Source organism: Miscanthus floridulus, chromosome 3 (assembly GCF_019320115.1).
Source record: "Miscanthus floridulus cultivar M001 chromosome 3, ASM1932011v1, whole genome shotgun sequence".
Classification (NCBI taxonomy): Eukaryota; Viridiplantae; Streptophyta; class Magnoliopsida; order Poales; family Poaceae; genus Miscanthus; species Miscanthus floridulus.
In genome coordinates, this window is record NC_089582.1 from 23,608,120 (window position 1) to 23,625,992 (window position 17,873).

General features: G+C 46.0%; 2 protein-coding genes across 2 annotated transcripts; both read left to right on the top strand.

The window, feature by feature from the left end:
• Positions 1-11,005: 11,005 nt before the first annotated feature.
• On the top strand, positions 11,006-14,492 carry LOC136541456 (uncharacterized). Its single transcript, XM_066533350.1, has 4 exons — positions 11,006-11,161; positions 11,282-11,380; positions 13,880-14,037; positions 14,210-14,492. The coding sequence occupies exons 1-4, from the start codon at positions 11,068-11,070 to the stop codon at positions 14,306-14,308; spliced, it is 450 nt and encodes a 149-aa protein (XP_066389447.1). The 5' UTR covers positions 11,006-11,067; the 3' UTR covers positions 14,309-14,492.
• A 555-nt stretch (positions 14,493-15,047) lies between these two features.
• LOC136541455 (uncharacterized protein At3g28850-like) lies at positions 15,048-16,583 on the top strand. Its single transcript, XM_066533349.1, has one exon. The coding sequence runs from the start codon at positions 15,540-15,542 to the stop codon at positions 16,344-16,346; it is 807 nt and encodes a 268-aa protein (XP_066389446.1). The 5' UTR covers positions 15,048-15,539; the 3' UTR covers positions 16,347-16,583.
• Positions 16,584-17,873: the final 1,290 nt, after the last annotated feature.

A 17,873-nucleotide genomic window follows, 5' to 3' on the forward strand; every position in this document is an offset into this window, starting at 1 on the left:
TGGTCGCGATCTCTCCTTCTCTTGTCGCTCTTCTAGTCTCCTCAGTTAGTACAACTCTTAGCGCCAAGCCGGTGATTTGTGTGTAAGTGTTCCTCCGGTCCGCTAACTATGGCACCTCGTCGTGGGTAGCACCGGCTGTACTTTGCTCTTATTTCCCCCTCAATGAAGCACGTGCCAATGCACGCTTTCGGGAAAAAAAAAGTAGATATAAGAAAGACCTGTTCATCTATAGTACACAGAATATCATATTCATGCAATGAAAGTTCACATATAAGTAAATGCAGTTTCAAAATTCAGACTTTCTTTTTTATGCCACAGTTCAATATTGTATCTTGATGCTCTATTTACAATCATTTCGGAATAAACTTGGGTGCAAACAACTGACCCTTTGGTCGCATGGGCCGAGAGCCCACTCTTCTACCCGATTATTAAGCATTTGGGTTTGTAGCCCATTAGGCCCTTTTGACGCCTAGGATTGCGGCCTTGCGGGGGTACTCAAATAATAGGCAAGAGCTCCTCATTGAAAGTTCACATATAAGTAAATGCAGTTTCAAAATTCAGACTTTCTTTTTGATGCCGCAGTTCAATATTGTATCCAATCATTTCGGAATAAACTTGGGTGCAAACAAACGAAGTAACCCGAGGAGCACCTTGGAGTGGGACACCGCACGCTATCGCAGATGCAGGGATTTCGCGACATGGTCGATGTATGCAGCCTCATTGATCTCGGTTATATTGGTAGCTTCTGGACCTGGGAGAAGAAGGTGGCAGGGGGTACTTATACTCGAGTCAGACTGGATCGAGCCCTTGGTTCAGCTGAATGGAGCGCGCAGTTTCCATTTGCAAATGTGTGCCATATCAACGTAGCAACGTCTGATCATCGTGGGTTACTGCTGAAATTAACTGATGATGAGTTAGAACAAAATGGTGCGCGCCGACAGTTCCGTTACGAAGCCACGTGGGACAGGCACCCGGAGCTAAAGCCTACCGTTGCAACGTGCTGGCAGACTGTGGCGGCCACAACTGTTGGAGATGTTAAAAGAAAACTGGGTGCTTTATCGGATGAACTTGGAAATGGGGAGTTGACACGTTTGGCAATGTCAAGAAGGAAATTAAAAAGCTTAAAATGAGCTTGATTGGCTTCAGAACCTACCAGGGCGTGTGGGCCCTAGCCTTTTGGAAATTAATGTAAATGACAAGCTGGTTGAATTATATCATAGAGGAGATTATGTGGAGGCAAAGATCACGAGTTCAGTGGCTTTCAGAGGGGGCAAAAACTCAAAATATTTCCATCAGAGGGCTAGCATGTGGAGGAGGAAAAACATTGTCAGAACTTTGACTAGGCAAGATGGCCAAAGCTATTGATGATAGAGTTGAGATGCAAAACATGGTGGATGACTTTTATAAAAACCTCTACACATCTGAGGGGGTACAAGGGATGGACCATGTTCTAAACCATGTCCCTAGGAAGGTCACACCAGCGATGAATGGAATCCTGACGGCGGAATTCGAGCCGGAAGAGGTGAAGAAGGCGCTATTTCAGATGTTCCCTTTGAAAGCGCCCGGCACCGATGGTTTCCTGCATTTTTCTTTCAGAAACATTGGGATGTGTGTGGAGATGATGTCACACAAGCGGTTCTGAGCATTGTTCAAGGCAAAGAGTCTGTAGAGAGTATAAATGATACCATATTGGTACTAATTCCGAAGGTGAAAAGCCCTACTTTGCTTTCTCAGTTCAGACCTATCAGTTTATGCAATGTTTTTTATAAGATTGCTTCTAAAGTTCTAGCTAATCGCCTCAAGTTGATTCTCCCTGAAATTATTTCTGAAGAGCAATCAGCCTTTGTCTCTGGGAGGCTATCACTGATAATATAATTTCAGCATATGAATGCCTACATTTTATGAAAAGGAATAGGTCAAAGAGGAATGGCTTTTGCGCTTCTCAAGCTTGATATGACTGAAAGCCTATGACCGTGTGGAATGGGAATATTTGGAAGCTATCATGGCTAAGTTGGGTTTTGCCCAACAATGGATCTCGGTAGTAATGGGAATGGTCAGATCTGTATCTTTCTCGGTTCTTTTTAATGGAAACAAACTGGAGAGTTTCAAACCTACAAGAGGTATAAGACAAGGTGATCCTATCTCACCCTATCTTTTCTTGTTAGCAGCGGAGGGCCTTTCGTGCCTTTTAAAGGATAATGACGAGTCATCGCACCTCGGAAGGAATCAAAGTGGCGCCATCGGCTCCGCCGGTAAACCACTTGTTATTCGTGGATGACAGCCTGCTGTTCTTCAAGGGGAGTAGAGAGGGAGCAGAAGAATTGTCTAATCTTTTGGAGGTCTACTGCCAGGCATCTGGGCAGCGGATCAATAGGGAGAAATCTTCTATATTTTTTACCAAGGGTTGTCCTCAAGCTACACGTGACACTGTTAAAGGTATCCTTCATGTTGACAATGAGTCCTTGAATGAGCGCTATTTGGGCATGCCCACGGATGTTGGCAACTCGTTTAATGGAACGTTTAAATTCTTGAGAGACCGTGTGTGGAGCAAGATCAAAGGATGGCTTGAGAAGATCCTTTCAGCTGGTGGTAAAGAGGTACTAATAAAATCAATTGCACAAGCTATACCGGTCTACTCAATGGCATGCTTCAGACTTCCGCGGGGTTTATGCAACCACATCAACTCTCTAATCAGACAATTCTGGTGGGGTAGCAAACAAGGGCAAGCGCAAAGTGAGCTGGGTATCTTGGGAAGTGATGACCAGACCGAAACACCTTGGTGGTCTTGGTTTTCGGGACATTGAGATTTTCAACTTGTGTTTGTTGGCAAGACAGTCGTGGAGGATCTTGCAAAACCCTACCTCTTTAAGTGCCCGCCTACTCAAGGCCATATACTTTCCCAACACTTCAATCTTAGGAAGCCGAACTAGGGACCCATCCATCTCAAATTTGGCGTTCAGTTCTGGCTGGTAGGGAATGTCTTGACCCTAGGGTCTTATACGCCGCATCGATGATGGCAGAACAACCAAAATTTGGGATGATAACTGGCTGCCACGTGATTGTAATATGAAGCCCATAATTTCTCTGAAGGTTAATCCTCCACGGCTTGTTAGTGAGCTTATTGATGAAACTACAAGCGACATGGAAAGAGGAGCTGATTCGAGAGTTCTTTCTCCCGATGGATGTTTCGACTATTTTGAGCATACCTTTGTGCACTCGCAGACAGCCTGATTTCTGGTCTTGGCATTTTGATCGCAAGGGGCTCTTCACAGTTAAATCATCCTATAGGATGATGGTGACAACGAAAATTAATCCGAGAGAATTATTTTGAAGGAAATGCAGGATCATCATACACTGAGTCTGGTAGTAAAGGGTGGTGTTCATTGTGGAAAACGGCTGTACCTTCCAAGGCCAGGGTCTTCCTGTGGCGACTTGCTCAGCAGTCGTTGCCCACTACAGATGTTTTGGAGCACCGAAATATGGCAAGCTCTATGTGTTTGCTCATTATGTGGAGTTGCGGATTCATGGAAACACTCTCTTGTTGAATGCAACATGGCAGCTAGTGTCTGGGCACTCTCGGATGAGGTAATGGTGGAGCATATGATGTCGATCGGAGAACCAAACGCCAAGAACTGGCTGTTCAGCCTCATTGAATCTTACCTCATGAGCAGTTCACTCGGCTGACGATAACCTTATGGGCCATATGGACAAGCTCGTCGCAAGGCTATCCACGAGGAAATCTTTCAAAGTCCTTTATCCACCCATGGTTTCATTAACTCATATTTGGAGGACCTGAAATCTATTGCTAAGCCACCGTAGTGGGACACCAGTTCATGTGGTTCCAGTACCAAGGCAAGCTCGTTGGATCCCTCCCCCAAGAGCTATACCTAAAATTAATGTTGATGCAGCTGTGTCGAAAAATGAGAATCGAGGGGCAGCAGCAGCCTTCTGTCGAGACAATGATGGTACTTATCTTGGAGCTTCTGTAGTGGTCTTTGTTGGCATCATAGATCCTGCAACTATGGAAGCCTTGGCCTGCCGTGAAGCTCTTGCTCTTGATGAAGATCTTGCTTTGGAGAGATTATTTGTTGTTTCAGACTGTAAGACAGTTGCCTCGGAGATTGGTTCATGAACTCTAGGTAGCTATGGCTCGATCATTGCTGAGATAAATTCCCGAACTGCACTCTTCAATGAGTGTAGTTTTACCCATGAAGGAAGAGCTTCAAATTTTGAAGCACACAATCTAGCTAGGCATACAATTTTATATGGACTGGTCGTCATCTGTGTCTTGGTGTACCCTATTCTGATATTATTCCTGTAAACATTGTTATTGAGTAATAAAGCCTAGCTGATTGTCCTAAAAAAAGGCAAGAGCTCCTCCCTCTCCGCGGTACTAAACTCTGCAAGGCTGTAAAGCCGCCGCCGTCACCACCTCGCAATCCAGATCCACAGCTTGGCCGGTTCCGCGACATGGAGGCATATGCCGGAGCCGGATCAAGGAAGGCGGTGGAGAAGGAGCGCTCCTATGCCGGAGCCGGATCAGAAAAGGCGGAGAAGGATCGTGCCCATTTGATGCCGACGAATCTCGAGCTCGACGAGGAAAAGGCGCACGGCGCCGGATCGAAGATAGAAAAGATGAAGAAGGTGTTGCAGAATCCCGTGCCCCTCGAGTTCCCGTAACCGCTCGGTCCCGGGGCTGAGCAGGAGGAAGGCGGCGAGTCCGGCCAGGAGGAAGGCGGAAAGAGGACGAAGAAGACCTATAGGTTGGGCATGGAGTATGTCTAGTCAGGATGGACGTTCGGTTCTCGGTTCGGTTCCTTCGGTTATTGATGAAATTCGGTTTCAAAAAATTTTAGGAACCGAGCATTTCGGTTCTCGGTCATTTCGGTTCGGTTCCGGTTCTAACTGAACTAACCAAAATTTTTCAGAAGACCTCATGACAATAATAAATATACTTGTTCTAAGGCAAATTTATGCAACACTATATTTATTTTTAATAATAATAATATATAAGAAAACAATAGCAATATAGTAACACAAGTTCAAATATAAAACACTACACATAAACCAAACATAATCCTATAAAATACAAGTAAGTGAAGTATAATTCATGTAATTCGGTTCTTTAGGTTAATTCGGTTAACCGAGAATAGGAACCGAATTTTCTTCGGTTATTTCGGTTTCTCAATATCAGGAACCGAATAAGGAACCGAATTTTTCGGTTCCGATTCTTTCGGTTTCGGTTCGGTTCTCAGTTAAATTTGTCCAGGGCTATTGTTGACTACGTGGCGGAGAACCCCCTCCCCCCACTGTACCAACCCGTTCCTAGTTTCGATCTGGGATTCATCGAGCTGCAAGAAAGATTTGTCGCTAAACAAATGGCTGAGCATGAAGAACGCGACAGCATCCTCAAGCAGCTGGAGGAATTCGGTTACGCTGATGTCGAAATCGAGGTCCCCGACGACGACGAGATTCGCGGGTGAGAATTGGCTATGTGCCATTACAGAGAATGGGCTGCGCAAAATTAGTACACGTGACTAAGGATAGAAACAAATGGGGTCTGTTAGGATAAACCTCTCCTGGTTTAACTTTCACATTTTGTTCAATCAGTCGAGTAGTTGCATAGAAAGTTTCATCATCACCATTGCGGCGAGTCATCAGAATATCTTGGAATGCGAAAGGACCTTCAAGATTCAACGAGATATTGTGTCCATAGAAATACATGATACAACAGATGAAAAAAATCGAAAGGAGATTTCATTCGGGAATCGTCGTACGACCTACTTAGTATACTCAGATTGAACTAGCAAATAGCAACAATTATTGTGGTGATAAGTAATAGCAAATAAAACAATCTTGTGGGGGTAAGTGCGAACGATGTGATAGTTCGGTGGTTGCGACCCCTTCGTAGGAAGCTGTATGAAGAGTTCGACTGTCCAGCTCGCATGTGCAATAATTGCAAGTTGTAAAAAAAAATAATGGTCTTTAAGTCGGGAGTTATCTCTAGGTCTGGAGTTGCCCAGCTCGCATGTACAATAATTGCAAGTCATAAAAAAAAATGGCCTCCAAGTCTGGAGTTATCTCTAGGTCTGGAGTTCGACTCTCCACCTCGCATGCGCAACAATTGCACGTTGTAAAAAAAATCCCATCCAGGTCCGGAGTTCAGCTCCCCACCTCGCATGCACAAGAGTTGCGTGTTATAGTTCGGTCATTTTCTCGACGTGCGTGATGAGGTTCTCTTCTATCTTAAACAGAGTACCGAGGTAGACATACCAGCAGGTCGAGTATTTTTTGGTGATAAGTATTATGGCACTGCTAGCGCCCGGATGTCCGGACAAACGCCCATGTCTAGATGTCCGCGGTTGTACTCCGTTTTCGCGCATCCACGCATGGGCCCGCGACGGCCGAACGTTGCTCGCCCGCACCCGCGTCTCGCGCAGCCACGCGGGGCCCGCGCAGCCGAACATCGCCCGCGCAGGGACCGCTCACGCCCCTCCCACTTCCCACGCATATTTCATGTGAAATACCCGATCTATTTTTTAAACATTTAGTGCAACACTTGTAACATACAAAAATATGGCAGATGAAACACTTAAAACATGCGTCTGAAACACTTGCAAAAACACTTAGAAACACTTGAAAACCATTGCAACCATACGCAACATCCAGATAAAATACTTTCAACATATGTATGAAAACATATGCAACATCCAAATAAACACGCTTGCAACATATGTTTGAAAAAACAAATGAAACATTGAAGACATACTCTTGCTATATACGTATATAACCATTACAACATATGCAACATCCCGATCTACTTTTGCAACATACATATGAAACACTTGCAACATACCTCTAAAATATCTGAAATATTTGAAGTGTGAGCTTGCAACATGCGTTTTTCACACTTCTTCCGTGCGACGCAAAGCAGAGCGGGGAACGAATGGTTCTGGCCAGCCAGCGCCCGAGGATAGTGGTGTGGCCTGGCAACGGCCAGCTGCGCCTGCGCCTGGCCTAGGCCTAGCCAGCGATGGCCCCCTCTCCTAGGGTGCTCCTGGCGATGGGCGTGAGCGGGAGATGGCCACTGCGCCATGGCGCATCGGAGACGGAGGTCTTCCTGGCCACCGACCAGGCGTCCAGACCCCGTTGTTGAGGCAGCAACGGCGGTCAGGCGGCTGCGGTCTCTCTCTCCACAGGCGAGCAGCGGTAGAGCAGCAGCGCCGGTCGATCAACGGGTTTTTGCTACCCACGATGAGCGGCCCCAGCGGCGGAGAAAGCGACCGAAGGACGGGCGATGCGGTGGAGGCGCCCGCGGTGGTTGATGCTGGGTGGGGAAAATGTCGCTCTCTTTTTTTTTAGAAACTGTGCATACCATAGGTCTAGCTAGTCCGTTCAGATGGAGGCGGAACGGACGCCCACTCTGGCTCATTAGCGTAAGTATTAGTATTAGCAAATAAAAACAGGGCTATAGATTTGTAGGAACACAACCTGAAGCTGTTAAAATAGACACAGCAACTATTTGGAAGCGACAGTGTGGTGTCAAATTTAAAACTACTTTTTCCAGTCTCTGGAAGGACATAAAAGGCATGGTTAGTATCGCAATATTTGATCCTAGTGATTTCTGTCCGCAAACACTCACAAAGGGGTAGAGTAGTATAGACGCCAAAAAAAACTTTTAAAATATCCCAAGAAAAAGGGGTGATAATCAATCATCCTAGAAAGGCCTCAAATCCCCAATCACGTGGCATATTGACTAAACTTTTGAAAGTTTTGTAATAAGAACTCCAATGAGTATCTCCGGATCTTTGAAAGCATTATTCTTGATTTAACCCTGTCCAGTCTCAAATTGCCCACAACCTAATGCCTTTGTCACTTGTTCATGATTAATATCCCTAATCATATCACGTCTCTTAGCTGATTCACCCACCACATTTAATAAGATAGAAATCATGCTTAAGAAATTGCTTACGTCCTTATGTTTTCTCACGACCGCCACAATGACTAATTGAAGTTGGTGGGCAAAGCAATGCATATAATAAACTGTCCTACTTTCTCTCATGATCAATAATTGCAAGCTATTGAACTCACCTCGCATATTGCTAGCACCATCATATCCTTGGCTTCGAACTTGCTATAAGCTTAGTTTAAACTTTGCAAGTAGAGAATCAATAGATGACTTCAGGTGGGAAGAAGTTGTTTCAGTCACATGCACAACGCCAACAAACCTCTCCTTCACGATCCCACAGTTGTCAACATACCTCAAGACCACAACCATTTGTTCTTTGCAAGAAATATCTCTTGACTCATCAACTAGCAAGCAAAACACATCATTGCCAAGTTCTTCAAGGATAGAGTGTACAATCTCATTTGCAAAACATTCAACAATGTCCCTTTGAATTTCAGCAGCCAGCAAACAACTATTAGCTGCAGCATTTGTACTCACCACTTTGCGTAACTCTGGATCATGTTGTGCTAAGCAATCATAAAACTCCTTGAAGTCCCCTTTGTTGTTGGATTCTAGTGACTCGTCATGGCCACGAAAAGGCAATCCTTGCTTCAACAATAGCCTAGCAGTATCAATAGATCCATTCAACCAAGTAAAATAAGCCTTCTTTGCGGTCTCACTTATCTGATTGTAAGCAACATCTATGTGTTGCTTTCTTTATAACAAATCATCACACTTCTTCATTGCATTATAGTGTAAGCCACCAACATCACCAACATGTGACTTTAGCCTTCCTTTCCTATGATAACCATTCTAACCATTAACTACAAATGATTCATATCCTGCATCATTATTTTCTCTGAATAAGAAACAATAAAAGCAATATGCTATGTCCTTTGACTCACTATATTCAAGCCAACTTCCAAACTCATCAAACCATTCTGGGATAAATCTTCTCGGCTTGTCTCCATTATCTGAAACAGGAAAATTACATGTGCGAGGCTGGAAAGGTCCATTTTCCAAATATTTTCTTCTGACCTTTTCTCTATGGCTAGGATGGTAAGCATCAATTTGTTTTCTGAAGCCTGGATCATATTTAATCTTCTCTTCCCAATTGAGATCATCAAGACATGAATTTCTGTTATTGTTGACAGTGTCTATGTCTTACCTTTCCGTTTATAAAACCTCTCCATGATTACCTATCATTTGCAATCATAATCAAATTACAGATCCATACTATCATAAATGTATATGCATATATTAAAAAGAGAAAACCCCTATTAACACACTAACCCTAAACTGCATGCTACTCAATTTCAGCATATAAGCAGGAAGAATCGAAATCGGATGAGAGGCTTAACTTGATTGAAATACTCCCTCCGTTCCTTAATATAAGCCATATAGATTTCTAAAGAAAATTCCAAAATATAGGAACGTATTAGCTCCCACGCCTATTAGTTTAGAAATCTTTCCACCGTACATAGCACATGTCCTAACCAATCCCTTAGATTTAGGAAGCAATCTGATTGGGAGAGAGAAGATGACCTGATTTTCCTTTTTTTCCTCGGTCTCACATCCTTCCCCAAGCCATGCGTTAATATTGGTGCTAAAAACTATATGGCTTATATTAAGGAACGGAGGAAGTACAAGATAAATAAATTGAGGGTTTGATTCCTTGCCTTTTCTTTTGGACCGACCAGAACAGGCCGTGAGGGTGAGGGCGCTCACATCCTGCTGTTGTCGCGGCCGTCGGGTGCTCGGCTCGGCTCGACGACAGGGAAGCCGGGAAGGGGAAGGGGCGCAGGCGTCAGCACTTAGCAGGGAGCGTCGCTGGCGTCGGTGCCTTGCCGCCCCCGCCCTTGCGTCGCTTCCTCGCTGCGTTAGGCGAAACGCCGCGGCCTCCTCTCCCCTCGCGGACTCGCGCGCGGCCACGGCGAAATTTCCCATGGAGACTCGATTGGTATCCTTCTCCTAGAAGCAAGCTACAACATGGGCTTGGGCCAGTGGGGGTGCCTTCTTTTGGGCAAGGGGGGTGCACAAAGGGTGAAAATTGCTCCTTATAACGTAGTTTCAATTTTGGCCTAGGTGGCTGGGCATCCAGTGGTCTTCGCCCGTGTGCGAAGCAAACAGTTGAAGCAGATCAATGCAACAATGAAGAAAAAAATGCACCCAATTTATGCAGGGCTCTCTTGTCATAGTAGTAGGTACTAACACATACTACGTCCTTTATCTGATCCTCTTTCAAGTCAATTTTTTGGAAAAACAACTTCAGATTCTACTCGTTTGATTGTGTTCTTTTGCAAAAACATTTTTTCATAAAACTAGATAAAATAAAATCTAAGATAAAAGTTGTTCAACAAATGCCAACTACTCCGCTTGAATGACCATAAATAGATTCCCAAGCGAAATGAAAGCCAACCACTTTGAGTTGGACTAGCTTACCTATTTTTCTTTCTTTTCTACACCTAATAGCCATAGAAAATGCAAGGTACTTTAGTTTTCTTCTAAGTATTTACTTTGATCAATTTGATAAAAAAATTATTAACATCTATGCTACAAAATACACTATTAAAACATATCCCATGTTGGGTTTAATAAAGTACATTATCAATACACTTCAACCTACATACAGGTAATATTGTTTTTCCAAGTGTAACATGGCAAAAGGAAATACAAAACAAGAATGTCTCCAAACACAATTCTCAGTTTGGAACTCTTTCAATTAGCTTTTTTCGCGAGCGTGTCGTTGGGACATGTATTCGATTAAAAAGAAGTAAAAATTTTAGTACATTTTGAGCTAACGATAATCCAAAGATTAATACTAGACGCAAAGAACAACAAGATCAAGAAGAGAGAGGAGACCCTCCCCTTAGCCACGTCACCCAACAAGCAGATTGAGCCTGAGAAATTTCTTAACCACGCAAAGAAAGATGTTCCGGCCCCACAATTCAGATTCCAGGCCACCGAATGCCCATAAGTCAAAAGAGCACGGTCGAAGAAAACGAACTTCCCTTTCTACTCTATCTACACATTTTTTTTTTATAAAACCCCACCCCGAAAATCTCTCCCCTCACAAAGCAGTCCTCCCACCGCACGCAACGCAGCCTCGAGCCGTCGCCATGGCGAGCAAGCAGACCCGCCTCGTCCTCGTCCTCGCCGCATGCCTGCTCCTCCTCCCGGCCGCCTCGGTCGCCACCGACGTCGATTACTGCAGTGAGTATCCCCGCCTCCGCGCCCCCCCGCTCCGTCTGGGTCCTCGGGAGCGGAGCTGCAGATTTCGCGAGGCTTCGCAGAGCTGCTGTAATTGCAATCTGTTCTTGGTGTGGCCTGCAGGTAAAAAGGACTACCCGGTGAAGGTCAGCGGGGTGCAGATCGTGCCCGATCCGGTCGAACCCGGCCAGCCCGCCACTTTCAAGATCTCCGCTTCTACTGGTATTGTTGACTTGGCTGAAGCCCCGTCGTCTCATGTTTGCTGATGTTACTTACTGCTGTAGGAGTACGGAGTAGTTGGGTATTTTATTCCGCGATGAATTTGGCATACGTACTTAGGACTACGAAGGGAATTAGTAATTGCCAATCAAAAAAAGTTTGGCAGAGGACTGTATTTAGTTGGAATTTTCCTAGATTATTTAAGTTTGTAGGGGTACTAGTACCTTTGGGTGCTGTTGCTGGGTGTAATTTCCTGTGCATGTCCTGCGCTATTAGGGATTGGTATTTTTCCTGTTTTATTTGTCCTTACTGTACTGCTGACAAATTACCAGGCTCTTCGGGGAATATTTTTTGAGGTGTTGAGGTTGCAGGAGTAGTTGAAGACTTTGTTCAGTGAATTTATTGTAGTACTTGGGATGAACTTCGTAGAATCATACTAGCAGTGGCGGATGCACGATGCAGGATAAGGGGGGCTAAAACAATGGAGATGTTGATTTACATGAAGATTTAATGGTGAAATCAAGCTTTTGCTACAGTAATTAGGCTTGAAATCAAGCCATTAGGGGGGGCTGGAGCCCCCCCCCCCCAGCACCCCCTTTGGATCCGCCGCTGCATACTAGTACTAAGTTCAATTGAATTTCGCTAGTATTCAACTTTGGAGCTGTAGTACTGCCTTGGGTTTGCTGGTGTGCAGCTGGACGCAATTTTTTCTTGTGCATGTGCAGTGCTATTTTCGGTTTGGTTTCTGCGTGCCCTTGTGTACTTTTAGCTAATAGTTGGGGTTCTTAGCAACACCTTTTTAGTTCTTGTTTGTAACTCTTCAAACCATGCTATGGGAAGGTTCCATGTTATGGCCTACATGGGAAGGTTCCATGTTATGCCAACAGTGCTGGAATACTGTTGAGTCTTAGTAGGGTGTTTGCAGACTCAAAAGTGTGAGTGGCCAGTGGTTGAGACAGAATGTTGCACCAGGGTATTTGGCAGCAAGGAGTATTTGGTGTGGATGTGGAATTTCTTTGCCTTTCTAGCTTTCTTCAGTAATGCAAGGCAAATATACTTACACATAACATAAATATTTGTTTGTTTGATCAAAATCTTGGGTATTCCGAGGAATACCCCTGCCGCCGCCCCTGTGAGTGGCTACAGTTTCTCTTAAGACTACATCTGATAGTTCAAAGTCTCTGCATGTAGCTTTTTGCTATTAATTCCAGTCATGTACAAAGCTATACTTAAAATAGTCCTTTGCATGACACCATCACCCAAAATATTTCTGAAGCGTAGGATTGCTTGTTATGATATCTTTTGGTACCATAGTGAACCACTACAATCCAGTATGGTATAAATCCTTGTGAAGTAGTAAGGTTGCTTGCTTTGATGTGTCCAGGCATCACATTAAGTCTGCAAGGCTACAACAGGGAACAATACTTTGTCCTGCCACTTGGCTTTGAGAAATAATAGGTTGCTAGTGCTGCCTGGAACATTGTTGAGAATAATTCATCCATGTGTAACATTATCTTAACATGGCATATAATGTTTTGACATTCTCTGTTTAGTGGTTCATATAGTTGGTAGGTTTTGTGCCTCTTCAGTTCCTCTGTTGAATCTGTTTAGCTTATGTTCAGCAAACTTCTTTTGAACAGAACTGTGGTATTTCTATGAAGGAGCAACAGGATAAAGCAACTTAGTCATTGATTGCACCTAAGAAGTAGCATCTTTAACCCAGTTTTGAAAAAGTAAAATATAATACGAAGGATCCATCTAATTGAGTCATCTTCGTGTTTCGTGTCCTGCCCTTCACATGGCAAGTTATGGTATGACTGACTGGTTTTTCGGAGTGTAGTAATAAAGATCGCAGAGTAATTTGTCCTCTAGTGTCGCCATAGTAATATTCCGTCCGTGACATGGTAAGTGCCACCATACTGGCATATGCAGAATATTTAGTCATGTACTAAGTGACTCATCCAAAATTTGGAACTGGAAAAGTATTCAGTCTCACTGATACCAACTACTGTACCTGATTTATTTAGTTCTCGGAAGTATTTTAAAATAGTTGAACATGTCACATATGTGAGCCCCGTGGCAAGTCAGACACCTGCATCAATTATTTGCATGTGGCGTAGCTGCAGTGCAGTGTGCGAGAAATTCATGAACCTTGTTTAAAGGGCGTACCCAGTGCAGAGAGCTCCTGCTCTGTGCGGGGTCTGGGGAAGGGTGTTAGTGGCAAGCCTTACCCTCGCCTGTGCAATGCGAGGAGACCGCGACTCGAACCCGGGACCTTCCGGTCACAGGTGGTAAGACTCTACCGCTTGCACCAGGCCCGCCCTTGTTTGATTAATCTTATTATTTATAAAAGACTCCACTGTTTGCATTCATTTTAGTGATCTAAGTTATCATATGAGCGTCAAATCATGTTATGATGGGAACGGGGTCTAGTTTTTTTAGTGTCAAAATCATGCCTTATATATGCTCGCAAAAAAGATCATGGTTTCCATGAATTTTCAGATAAAACCATTGAGAAGGGGAAGCTGCAAATCGATGTTAAATATTTCTTCTTCTACGTCCACTCGGAAACTCGCGACATCTGTGGAGAGACTTCCTGTCCAGCAACTGGTGACTTCGTGCTATCTCATGAGCAGACATTACCAGGATTCACTCCACCGGTGAGATCTCTGCGACATCCAGCATCACACATTTAAATCCTGTTTAGGAAATCCCAGATTCCTTTGTTGTATTTTCTTAGGACCTGATAGATAGCATACCTGATACCTCTGACACATCGAATCGAATTAGTATTAGTCGACTTTGTTCATGCGTGATTCTGCTCCGTTGCAGGGCTCTTACACGATCTACATGAAGATACTTGGGGACGAAAATGAGGAACTGAGCTGCATCTCGTTCGGGTTCAGCATTGGGTTCGTCGCGTCCAGCTGAATGCGTCTGAGCTGAGCACCAGAAGTAGCCCATGGATGATGTAATTATGTAAACCACTCTGTATCTTATAAGTCCCAGTGTCGAGGTCCATGTATGCTTTGTCCGTGTCGCGGAACTTGTGTTCAACTAAGACGTTTTATCCAGAGTTGAACATCACAATAAAACAAAGTCTGATATCATGTAATGGAACTCTGCACGCTTGATGGGATGTATGTCTACACGCTGAACTGAAGCCGGTTTGGGTGTACGCTTGCCATTGACTATACCTGTTTGTATGGTAGCCACGGGCCATATAGAAAATCTGTACATGGACAGCTAAGAATTGCAGTTGTACCTGACTGTCAGTATGGTAAGTATGAGTAGGTTAATTCAATTGAATTGTCATCCAGTAGGAGGTAGTCCAACTCAAAACTCAAATGTTTTGGTTATTTCTGTTTGGTACATAGAATTTTAAGAGGAGAAAACAGGAACTGAAGTGGAACTCCGTTCTGCATCGTTGTAAGCCTGTGGCCATATTATTAATATAAAATTTCATAAAATTCGTCCACGTGTAATAATATTATAGATATTATACATTAACAAGTCATTGTATCAATGTATCATAATGATACAGCCTGTTCGGGAGGCCGTATCGTATCGTGGATTATTTACTGCTGGCTGGTTTGGTGTGAGAGAAAAACACTGTTCCCGGCTGGAAATTTACGATCGTTTACGAACAAGCGAACAGGCTGACTAAACTTTGTTAGAAAACGTCGCATGTGAATGTGTCTGTATCCCACAATATCCATAGCCGAACCCTGTATGCGCGCACTAAAAATTTCGAGAAAAAATACATTACGAAGGAGACGCTCACCTGTCAGATTTTCTTCAAGTCAGAGCACACAAAATAGAATTTTCCATGTCATTGTCAACTCTGAAATGGCTTGCATGCCGTCGTTGTTGTTCGTGAACCGTTTTTAACAAGATGTTGGTGCTTCCGTTTCCTGCCACGGCCCGACCGTGAACGACCTTTCAACGGAATGGTGCGAAGCGGTTAAAAGGCAGGGTCGCGCGGCCTGCCTCCACGGCTCCACCACCTCTTCTTCCTCCCCACTCTCCCCACCACCAGGCAAAGCGAGACAAGAAAGCGCCAGCCGCGACGCACGCGATCGAATCGAGGTCTCAAGTCTCTACCCCATCACCAGCCAAGCGGCCCAGCGCCGACCGAAAGAGTCCATTCCGCCCAGGCGCCATGATCATCAAGACCCTCAAGGCGCGCATCCTGCGCGCGCTCAAGGCGGCCGGGCCCGACGGCGCGGCGGACTCCCCGCCGCCGTCCCCGACGAAGCCCGCCGCCCACCAGTACCACGGCGGCGGCGACGCCCTGTCCGACGACGCGCCCTTCTTCGACGCGCGGGAGCCGGATACGCCGCCCACCAAGTCCCACCACCGCCGCCGGCCCTCCTCCGCGGAGCCGCTGGACGCGTGGGAGCTGGTGGACGCCCAGGACGACCAGTACGGCGGCGGCCGCGCGTCGCCCGCGCCAGCGCCACCCGAACCCGACCCGCTGCTGGGGTTCCCCGCGCGGTGCCCGCCGGGCGGGGAGTCCGTGGTGGTGCTGTACACGACGACGCTCCGCGGCGTGCGGCGCACGTTCGAGGACTGCAACGTCCTGCGCGCGCTGCTGGAGAACCTGGGCGCGCCGTTCCAGGAGCGGGACGTGTCCATGGACCGCGGCCTCCGGGACCAGCTGTGGTCCCTGGCCGGGGAGAAGGGCGCCGTCCCGCCGCGCCTCTTCGTGCGCGGCCGCGACGTCGGCGGCGCCGCCCAGGTGCTGGCGCTCCACGAGGAGGGACGCCTCGCCCCGCTGCTGCCGCTGTCGTGCGCCGCGGGTGCGGGAGGAGGAGAAGAGACGGAGAAGAAGCGCAGGTGCGAAGCGTGCGGGGGGCTCAGGTTCGTGGTGTGCGGCGAGTGCGACGGCAGCCGGAAGGTGTTCAACGGCGGGCGGTGCCGTGGGTGCAACGAGAACGGCCTCGTCATGTGCCCGCTCTGCTTGTAGTAGGCGGCGGCGGCGATCCGTTGTCCGTCCATTAGCGCGCCCGCCCAGCCCAGTGAATTACCTTCTCGTCTCCGCCGCTTCTAATTAGTGGTAGTAGTAATTATAATTACTACGATTGCTCTCTCCTTCTACTTGCATTAGTAGTTATCTAATCTCTACTGGATGTGTTTTGAGTGGTTGGTTTGTCACGTACAATGTATGTGTGTGATGTATATATGTTGCTAGTTTAGATGTCCATGTCAAAACCCATGCAAAGATACAACACATGACACATGCTTCCATCCATGATCCATCCATGTACCTATCTATCAATCAATCGGAACAGGTTTCCTGATGAAGTTTGGTGGATTGGTGATTGATGCTGCTGGTGCTAGCACGACAGTACGACGCTGACATGAAGCAAAGATTTTCGATGTGAATGAAATGAAATCGCGTCAAGTGTGTGTGTGTGTGTGTGGTGGGGTTCAAACTGCAAACTCCATCGCCGTTCCTTGCCCCCCCCCTGGAGCTCAGAATTTTACACAAGTTTCACAGGAACAACAAGACATGATTCTGGAAAGGGGAAAAAATCCCACATTTCAGAGGACAAAGGGGGTTTCGAATTTCATGATGATGCTGTACGTGGGGGGTGGGATTCTGTTCTCATCATTTTCCTGGGCATTTGAAAAATGTCTGTGTTCCCCACACCGCACTTGTATATATTTCTGAATGAAAAACCACAGCTTTGGATTCTGCTGGGTTCGTGCGTGTGGCCCTGGAGGCTGGAGCAGGCAAGCGAGAGAGCGAGCCTGCAACAGTGCACCCTTTTACGCTTCGCATCAGTCTTTCGGATCAAAAGGAGGCTGGCGGGCTACTGTCTCAGCAACCTTTTGCATCATTGCTCCCGCGTCAGGTCACTCGAGATTTGCGTTTGCTGATGAAGAGAAGAAATGAAATGATGCACTGAACCCACCATTCCTCTCAAGTCCTAATCGTGTAAGTAGGTTCCGCGGCACAATAAGTTAAATTAAACCAAATAAAATAGTAATGTCCTGTTCGTTTGGCTAAAAGTATTGTTGGCTGATTTGTTATGAGAGAAAAGTACTGTTCGTTGGCTGAAAAAATACGAGGGCGCAAATAGGAAACCGCATCTACGATGATAATGATCATATGAGCCAATCGTTGTGGATTTATCAAGTACAGAGCCGTATCCGATCCTTTTCGACCCAGACACTGCAATAACAACACACGCGATGACTGCTGCGTGAACACGACATGGCTTGGCATCCTCCATGTGCGGTGTTGCATCCGCATTGGAACCGTCGCCATCCATGGCTTCTCTTCTCGTTTCGTGGGGGAGGGGGACAATGGAACACGCACAGGCCTTGGTGTTGGTGTTCAACGTAGCTTACAGTAGCTGACTGAGAAAGCCAAAGGGAAGCAGACGGAGAGAGACGGGGGTCGTCACTTGGCTTGGCTTCACGGTTCACGCCACCGGACGCGGCGGCAACGCATGTGGGCGGGCGGAGCAGGGGACCAGGCAACGGT

Bases quoted from the DNA above. Each gene is read 5' to 3' on its own strand.
- LOC136541456 (XM_066533350.1), top strand. From the start codon at position 11,068: ATGGCGAGCAAGCAGACCCGCCTCGTCCTCGTCCTCGCCGCATGCCTG. The intron at 11,162-11,281 runs GTGAGTATCCCC...TGTGGCCTGCAG, and splicing joins CACCGACGTCGATTACTGCA to GTAAAAAGGACTACCCGGTG. The intron at 11,381-13,879 runs GTATTGTTGACT...ATGAATTTTCAG, and splicing joins CAAGATCTCCGCTTCTACTG to ATAAAACCATTGAGAAGGGG.
- LOC136541455 (XM_066533349.1), top strand. From the start codon at position 15,540: ATGATCATCAAGACCCTCAAGGCGCGCATCCTGCGCGCGCTCAAGGCG.